Source organism: Pteropus vampyrus, unplaced genomic scaffold (assembly GCF_000151845.1).
Source record: "Pteropus vampyrus isolate Shadow unplaced genomic scaffold, Pvam_2.0 Scaffold358, whole genome shotgun sequence".
Lineage (NCBI taxonomy): Eukaryota > Metazoa > Chordata > Mammalia > Chiroptera > Pteropodidae > Pteropus > Pteropus vampyrus.
The window spans coordinates 862741-872084 of NW_011889139.1; the positions used below are offsets into that span (position 1 = coordinate 862741).

The 9344-nt window shown below is 40.3% G+C and overlaps 2 protein-coding genes across 2 annotated transcripts in view; both read right to left on the reverse strand.

The window, feature by feature from the left end:
• Positions 1–4690, reverse strand: part of HEATR9 (HEAT repeat containing 9) — a 20287-nt gene extending 15597 nt beyond the window's left edge. The window contains exon 1 of the mRNA XM_011379438.2: positions 4426–4690. Coding sequence (XP_011377740.1) covers positions 4426–4513 — 88 coding nt within the window. The 5' untranslated portion in view covers positions 4514–4690. The remainder of the gene's footprint in view (positions 1–4425) is intronic.
• Positions 4691–6838: 2148 nt separating this feature from the next.
• Positions 6839–9344, reverse strand: part of CCL5 (C-C motif chemokine ligand 5) — a 5319-nt gene continuing 2813 nt past the window's right edge. Inside the window, exon 3 of the mRNA XM_011379363.2 lies at positions 6839–7294. Coding sequence (XP_011377665.1) covers positions 7207–7294 — 88 coding nt within the window. The 3' untranslated portion in view covers positions 6839–7206. The remainder of the gene's footprint in view (positions 7295–9344) is intronic.

The window sequence follows — 9344 nt, forward strand, 5'->3', positions numbered from 1 at the left end:
ACCCTTTCACTTTGAGTCTATTTTTGTCTTTGGAGCTGAGATGTGTCTCCTGGAGGCAGCATATGGTTGAGTTTTGTTTTTTGATTCATTCTGCAACTCTGTGCCTTTTTATTGGTGAGTTCAGTCCATTTACATTTAGGATGATTATTGAAATATGAGCTCTTCTTATAGCCATTTTATCTTTTGTTTTCTGGTTGCTCAGTGTTTCCATTGCTTTTTGTCTTTGTGTTTCGGTTTTCTTTATTTTGGTTGGCTTTTGTGGGTTTTGCCTCTGGTTCTTCTTTTATGTTATATACTTCAGTGCTAAATCTTTGGTGTGTGGTTACCATTATGAATATGTAAAGAATAGTTATATAGATACAGTCGTCCATTGTCTTCTGCATGTGCCTTATCTCCATCGCCCTTTGAGAATTTGGATCTTTGAATCCTCCCCTTTTCAGTCAGTGTTGTCTCAGTTTGTCCCTATGTATGCTGAATATTCATTACTATCTTGTTATAACAATGCTCTTCTTATTATTTAAACTTATAATGCCCTGTTCTTAGTAAGGGTTGCACTCCTCTGCTTCTATTTGCTTGATAGTCTCTTTACTCCTAATTATGTATTTATTTATTTTTTTTTGACTCCTTTTAGTGTTTCCTGTAGTGCAGGCCTCGTAGTGGATAATTCCTCAATTTTTGTATGTCTGGAAAGGTCTTAATTTTTCCTTCATTTCTAAAGGAGAGCTTAGCTGGATACATTATTCTAGGCTGATAGTTCTTTTCACTTAATAGTTTAAATATTTGATTCCATTCTTTTCTGGCTTGTAAAGTTTGTACTGAGAAGTCTGTTGATAATCTAATGGGTTTTCCTTTATAAATTACCATTTTCTTTTCCTTGGCTGCCCTAAGAATTCTGTCTTTTTCATTGATTTTGATAATTTTAATACGATGTGTCTTGGTGAAGGCCTTTTTGGGTTGAGATAATTGGGTGTTTTGTTGAATTCTTGAATTCCAAGCTCCAGCTCATTTCTTAGATTTGGGAAATTCTCATCCACTATTTGTCTGAAAATGCTTTCTAGTCCTTGCTCCTTTCACTCACCTTTGACAGTGCCCATTATTCTTATGTTTCTTCTCATGGTATCAACTAGTTCTTGAATTTCTCTGTTATTATTTTTCATTATTTGGTGTTTCTCTTCTTCCTTTTGATTTATTTCTAGATTTCTGTCTTCGATATCACTGATCCTTTCCTCCATTTGGTCCACTCTATTTCCTAAGCTTGCTATTTCATTTTTCAACTCTTGCAGTGTGTTCTTCATCTCCAGAAGTTCTATTTGGTTTTTTTTTGAGGGTTTCAATCTCTGCTCTGCTCATCTCGGTGTTTTTTTAATTCCTGAAATTGTTGATATAACTCATTTCAGAATTCACTGAGTTTTTTCAGAAGTATCACCCTGAATTCTCTGTCATTTAAATTGCATATTTCTATGTCTGTAAGCTTATTTTCTGGAGATTTTTTTTTTCTTCATCTTGGTTGTTCATGGTGTTTAATGGACTATTTCTCTGCCTGGGCTTTAATGGAAATGTATTCTGCTTTTTTTCCAAAAAGAATATTTATTATATAAAGGTCTCTTTTAGCCTGTTGCAAAGAAGGTGCTTTTCTTTTGGTTTCCAGTAGGTGGCATCTAAGCCTCTTGGATCCCTGCTTTATATAAAGCTTTTAAAATGCCTTTTTATTTTCTAATATTTAATCACACTCACTACCCTTAGTTTCAGTGGTTGTCAATGTTAGCAACAGTTTTGGTAGCGTTTGCTCAGATTCCCCTGGGGCTCTGTGGTGATTGGTCTTGGAGGGTTTGGGGGGAGGGGCCCTCTGGTTCGGGGGTAGGGGGTTATGGCTCAGCCTCGGTTTTGCAACTGCAGCAGGTAAAAATCAACTGTAGTTTTTCTGCTATCCCGCTTCTCTGCCTTCTGCCCTGATGACTGGGCCCTGCTGCTAGCTGGGGGGAGCTCACGGCACTCCCAGGCAGGGCTGTTCAGGGAACTTGCTGCTCCTTCTCCCCTCCCCCTCCCTCTACAGGTAGCTCCAGATACTGGGAGAGACAGTTTCTTTATCTCTTCCAGTCCACCGCCTGACACCTAGGGCTCTAACCTGTTGTAGCTCTTATGCACACATCCCATGCTCAGATATGCTGGTGTGCAGTTTGGGTGTTTTTAGTTGAGTTTTAGATGTTCAGCTTATTGTTGTTTCAAGGGGAGAGATCCGTGGACGTCTCTCCACCATGTTTCCAAAGATCCTTGTATTGTATTTTTGTATTTATTTTTATTTTATCAGTTTTATTGAGGTATAATTGACAAAATAAGTTGTAATATATTTAAATTGTACAATGTAGATTTGATGTGTGTGTACATTGTGAAAAGATTCCCACCATCAATCTATCATTCACATAGTTACCTTTTTTGCGAGAACTTTATTTTTAAAAAGATTTTTATTAAGGTATAGCTAGCATACAATATTATATTAGTTTCACTGTATACCAAAGTTATTCAACATTTATATACCTAAAGAAAATGATCATCATAATTCCAGTAACCATCTGACACTGTTAAACGCTATCAAAATATTATTGACTATATTTCTTATGCTGTACTTACATCCCCATGATTTATTTGTTTTAACCTGGAAATTCAAACTTCTTATTTCCCTTCACTTTCCTCCCTTTAAAAAATTTTTAATTACAGTTGATATTCAGTATTATTTTATATTAGTTTCAGGTGTATAGTATAGTGGTTAGACATTTATATAATTTACAAAGTGATCTCCCTGACTAGTCTAGTACCCACCTATCATTATACATAGCTATTACTATCTTATTGGCTATATTGTCTATGCTTTACTTTACATCCTCTTGACTATTTTGTAACTAACATTTTGTACTTAATAATCTCTTTACCTTTTTCACCCCACTCCACAACCCTCCTCCCATCTGGCAACCATCATCTTGTTCCCTGAATCTATGAGTCTGTTTGTTTTGTTTGCTTATTTTGTTCTTAGATTCCACATATAAGTGAGATCATATGGTATTTGATCTTCTCTGTCTGACTTATTTCACTTAGCATAATACCTTCCAGGTCCATCCATGTCATTGCAAATAGTAAGATTTCATTCTTTTTTTACTGCCAAGTAATATTCCATTATATGTATGTACTACCTCTTCTTTATCCAATAGTCTATTGAGGGGTACTTCGGTTGCTTCCATATCGTGGCTATTGTAAATAATGATGCAGTGAACATAGGGGTACATATATATTTTAGAATCAGTGTTTTGGATTTCTTTGGATAAATACCCAAAAGTGAAATTGCTGGTTCATAAGGTAGTTCTATTTTTAATTTTGTGAGAACCCTCCATACTGTTTTTCATAGTGGCTGTACTAATTGCAGTCCTACCAACAGCACATGGGGGCACCCTTTTCTCCATATCCTCATCAACACTTGTTTGTCGATTTAATGATGATGGCCATTCTGACAGGTGCTAGGTGATACTTCATTGTGGTTTTAATTTGCATTTCTCTGATGATTAGCGATGTTGAGTATCTTTTTATGTGTCTGTTGAAGGCCTATTTTAGAAATTTTAGATATTTTAGATATTTTAGAAAGGCCTATTTTAGATATTTTAGAAAGTTCCCCTGAGGCTTCTAATGTGCAGCTAACTGTGAAAACCACTGGTCTCGTTTTGTGGTTCTCAAACTTGAGTGTGCATTAAAATCACTTGGAGAGCTTGTTAAACTTCATGGTGACAGATGATTACTAGACTTAGTGTAGTGATCACATTGTAAGGTATATAAATGTTGAATCACTATATTGTACACCTGAAACTAATATAAAATTGTATACCAACTTAAATTTAAAAAACAAAATAAAAAACCCGTAGATTTCTGGGACTCACCTGCAAAGTATTGATTCACTAGATCTGGGGTGGAGTCTGAAAATTTGCATTTCTAACAAGATACTGCCTGAGAACCACTGGATTAGCTGAGACAGAACTGTTTATTAATGATTAACAAAGGGAAAGATGTGAAGACAGATAAAGGCACAGGTGGGAGGATCAGGGAAGGTTTCCCAGGGATTGTACACAAGCTGAGTCTTCATTCCAAGTAAGGGTTAGATAATGGAGGAAAGAGTAGTAGGCACAGGGAATTATTTATGCGAAGAGTTGGTGGTATGAGAGTCGAGTAGAGATCAGGGAGCAGAAGCTAAGGAAACACACAGCTATCTCACCTTAAAGGGCCCTGAGACTTACCCTGAGGGCCATCAAAGTGTCCAAGGCCCTGCCCTGAGCCCTCCCATGGATTTGCTGAATTCACCTAGACCCCTGCCTGGGACCAGGAGCCAGGGAGCTTTCCTTTTTAGGACCCTGACCCTGATTCTGTTCCTGTCCATTGCAGGCTCACCTTTGGTCCTTCCTGGATATTCCAGCCATGGATACTTGAACATTGACCTGGCGATGTCAAAGAGATCTGCTGATTTTTCATAGGCCATCCTCTTCTGGTGGGGCAAGAAGGAACTTGGGCGGGGTTGTGGTAGTGGTGGTGGAATACAGGACCTTTGGGAGAGTGGGGGATGAGCTCAGGGAGACTTGTCTTCTATGGCACAAGGAGTGCTGATTAAGTGTCTGGGCTTTTGGAGATAGAAAATTCCAAGTGCTGAGCAACCAGATTGCCTAGGTAAATAGAACACTCTAGTTCCATCCTTGAGCCCCAGCCCTAACATCTACTGGCCTGTAGATTGAGCTAGTCATTTTAACTCTGGGAGCTTTAGTTTCCTGATCTGAAAAGTGGGAAAGTTGTGCCTGTGTGGCTAACTAGAGGGACTGTGGTGAGGCATAAATTCAAAAAGAAAGTCAAAGCATTTGTGAATCTCAAGCTCACATAAGCCTATGTTAGGAGCAGGAGATGTTCTTAGGATTAGTCACCAAGAAAATGACAGGGATGAGAAAGCCCCTCTTATACATACACCCCTCTTCTTGGCAGCAAGAGACTGAACTCTTAACTGTGGTAAGGAGCTGCCATTCATACCTCCTACTTTTACATATGCTGATCTCTCTACCTGTCAGGACTTTCATTTTCTTTTCCACCTGTTAAATGGTTTCTCAAATCTTTCAAACTCTACTTACATGTTACCTCATTTTTTAAATCTCTTTTCTCCCCCAGGCACCTTGCCTCATTCCATTCAGGTGCAGTCTCCCTACCCACGATGTGACTACAGCCTTTTGTATAGTTGCTTCCTTTTAAGTGTTTATCTGTTTATATGTTTAATCTGGTCCATCCTTCTTTCTCACTGGACTGTGAACTGCCTAAAAGTTAAGATTGTGGCTCATAGCCCATTCATCTCTGTATTCCACTCTCACCCCTACTCCCCAGTGCCTAGCATAGTGCGTGGCACACAGCAGACAGCTCACTGTAGCAAGAAAACATGGGCCACCAACTCATCAGACTTAACGTTACCACCAGTAACCTGACATCATGTGCCCTGGTATGTTGCATTGGGAAAGATGGCATCGCTCATGTGATATTCCTGCCAAAATTATTTAACCTGAATTTAATTATGAGGAAATAATCAGGCAAATTCAAATGAGAAAATATTCTACAAAAATCTGATTTGAACTGCTAAAAATATCAACATACTTAAAGACAAAAAAAGCCTGTTAAAGGACACTAAAAAGACATGACAGCTGAATTCAATTTGTGTACTTAGTTGTATCCTGGGCAAAAAAAAAAAATAGCTATAAAGAACATTGGGATAATTGTAGGGAATAGATCGTGGACTGCAGTTGGAAAATATTGTGTTAATGTTAAGTTTCCTGAGTGTGCGATGTGTACTGAAATTCTTAGGGATGAAGTGTTACCACATCTACAACTTACTCTCAAATTCAGGAAAAAAATGTATACACCAACCATGTGTATATAGAGATATATACACACACGCATGCACATAAATAAAGCAAATATGGTAAAATATTACTATTTGAATCAGATAAAGGGTATTTAGGTGTATTCTTATAAATTTCTGTAGGTTTGAAATTTTGCAAATTAAAGATGGAAAAAAAAAGAAGCATGAGCTTTCATATTAGACCTGGTGGGTTTAATGTTAATTGTAACCTGCCTACCCGCCACCTTCTTTTTTTTTTTTCACTTTGAGGCTTTGGGCAAGTTATTTTCTTTCCTTGCCAAGGGTTTTCCCAACTGTAAACAGGGTTAATAATACTACCTACCCCAAAGGGTTGTGAGGATAAAAGATGATGAATATAAGAGGCTGATAATGCCTGATACATAATGAGTGCTCAGTTATGCTAGCTATAATTATGACAATATATATTGTCATATATATAGTCACATGAAGGGACACATAGATGGGAGTACTCCCACCTCTTTATTTATTCTCTTTATTTTAAAGAACGGGGAGGTGTTTTGAGATTGACCTGAAATCCCATTGCAGGAGCAGAGTGTAGGGTATCCCCCACTGGGGATAAGGTATAGGGTAGACTAGGGTGGAAGGGGAACAGAATGGGTGGCAGGGCCACCATGGTCTGAGGAAACAGGGAGGTGGGGAGCGAGATAAATTCTTGGGGACTTGGGGGTGGCGATGTAGTGGCTGTTTCCCCTCAGAGTGGATAAGCCACTAGTTACTTTACCTGTTCTGTCCTGCCCATGCCCCTTCTCAGAAAGCTTGTACTCCCAGCCTTGCTCACCGTTTAGGACCATGACCCCCATGGCCCTCAAACACCAGATGTGTACAAGCCCCGGACGCCTGCATGCTTAGTGCTCAAGGAGGGTTCCTGAGGATTAAATCAAACCAGAAGCCAACTTTGTAATTGCTTTGAGAATTTTAATAGAAAGCTGATTTTTCACTTTTGCTAGTCAGCCTATCCCAGTGAGGGGCCAAGATGGGACGTTACCATAGAAACCCAGATTTCCTCCCTTCTTTGCCTCTGGAGGTACACTGACTTCCTTCTTGTTTGCAAAGCCATGCTGAGCTGAAGAGCCTGAAGCTCAGAGCTTAGAGACTTCTGTGCTCAACACAGAGCCTCAGGAGCTCTTGGAAGCTTCCATTGGGGGATGCTTTTATCTGCGCCCTCCAATGAGTGGATGGGAGTAGGAGAAGCACCCTAAGCTGGTTAGGACAAGAGGAATAAGCAATAGGAAAGTTTGCACAAATTCAAGGTGCCGTCCATCCTAGCTCATCTCGAAAGAGTTGATGTACTCCCGTACCCATCTCTTCTCTGGGTCGGCACACACCTGGCGTTTTTTTCGGGTAACGAAGCTGTGGGAGAGGAGAAGAGAGTGAGACTTGGTGAGTGCTGGGACAGCCAATTTTGGAAACGAAACTGATTGAGTCGTAAAGAGAAATGATGATAGTATTGGGTAGGTCATTTTTGGAGCTTCGTAAGATCGTATCTGTGGCTTTTAAGGGAAAGGTATTTCCTCTTCTATTGGTTCAAAGGGATCTAAGCCAAAAGCAGATTTGTATGCATTTTAACCCACACACAAACACATGCCGCCTGGAGAGCTAAGGGAATGCGGGGCCTGAGACGCCTAAGGTCGAGCAGGTCAACCACTGTCCTCTTCTTAGCACTTCCTCTGTTTCAGACCCTGTGCTGGGTGCTCAAGATGCAGAGAAAAAAAGATGTCCACTAGGAGCCAAGTCATGGCTGAATAAGTGGGAGACAAAGAATATGTGACTTTGGATAACACAGTGCTTGGCACAGGGTAGACAGTCAACAAATGAATCCACCTATGCATGCATGGGTGAATGAAAGAAGGACATGAACTTGAGTCTTAATTTCACTTCTAAAATGTGGATAGAAATAATTCCTATTTTGTACAATTATTGTGAAGGTCAAATGAGACAGTATGTGTGCAGTAGTTTTTAAAAGTATCATACATGTGTTGTTATTGGAATACTGTGGGACCTCTGCTTTAGAGTGGATCAGAGCAACATGATACATAAGGTCCTGGTACAGGACATCATGGCTCAAAGGGTCCTGAGATACTGGCAATGTCAAAGCACCTCTAGCAATTAACTGGCCAGAATGCGTAGGCCCATGAGAGCCAGAGGCCTTATCTCCACAGGTATTGATAGTATAAGTTGGAAGTATAAAAGGCCGGGAATCATAGGCTCAGTTTGGCTGCCTGCCTCATCTGTTACTGGGAGACTGGTTTTATTTAGGGGAGATCTTGGGCCTGGATAGCACTGCTTCCACTTAACATGTTACTTTGGGACTAGCTCTGCCTATTTGGACCTTTCTCATTTTGGCTTCTTCTTTAGGATGTTTTCAGACAAAGTGAAGGCTTATGTTGTCTGGGGAGAATGAGGATTTCTTGATCCCTCTCCCTTTTTGTGCTCTATCATGCATATTGTTTGCTCTCAGGGAAGCTGCTTCCCCTTTTTGAGTATCACTCAGAACCATGTGATGTCTCTCTCCCACCCTGACTTGCAAAGAAGAGAAAGGGAACATAAGAGGTATTCTGGGCTCTTGTGCCTCCTACTGTTTGTTTTCTTATTTGGGGTGGTGAGAGAGCTTTAGATCCAGTCTACCCTTGTTAAACCAAGTGTCATACAGGAAGTCCTGAAGACTCACTATCTTCTCTTTTCATCCCCCCTGGCCTGTGGCCAGGAAGTCAAAAGGCTGGGGAACCAACTTCTGGGGTTAGAGTTGCTCAGGCTTCCATTTCCTCCTCCTTCCTGTAGAATGCGATACTGGAGAACAGTCCCTCCCTGCCAAGGCTTCTCTCCTTGCCCCCGTTTTGGGGACCTTCTACTTGCCTGACTTCTCTCCTGCCCCTCTTCCCTCTTGGTCTCTTTAGGAGCCTCTACCTTCACCTTCCCCCTGAGAATTGCTCAGAGTTGCTGCCCCTTTCTCTTCCGTGTGCTTTCCCAAGTCTCTGACCCTGGGTCTGGCACACAGTGGGTATAATGGATGTTTATTGAATGAGTTAGTGAATGAATTGCATTTACTCATCAAGTTTCATTTGTCACCTATGTATATAATAATACATTTAGAAGAGGAGAAAAACAATGATGATAAGTTAATACTTACCAGGCACCTACTGTGTACCGGGAAATATTCTAATTTTATCTTTCATTTTATTATTCTCACTTCGACCTAGTGGGGGAAATAATCCTATTTTACTCCACTTTACGAGTGAAGAAATTGAGGCTCAAAGAGGTTAAGTGATGGGCCCAAGTTCATGCAGCTACCAATTGACAGACCTGGAATTCTAACGAAGGGAGATTAGCTCTGGAGCCAGCCAAGACTATGCTCGATTGCCACTCATATTGGGACACCCCTTCCTCCTATAAAAGAATGTCA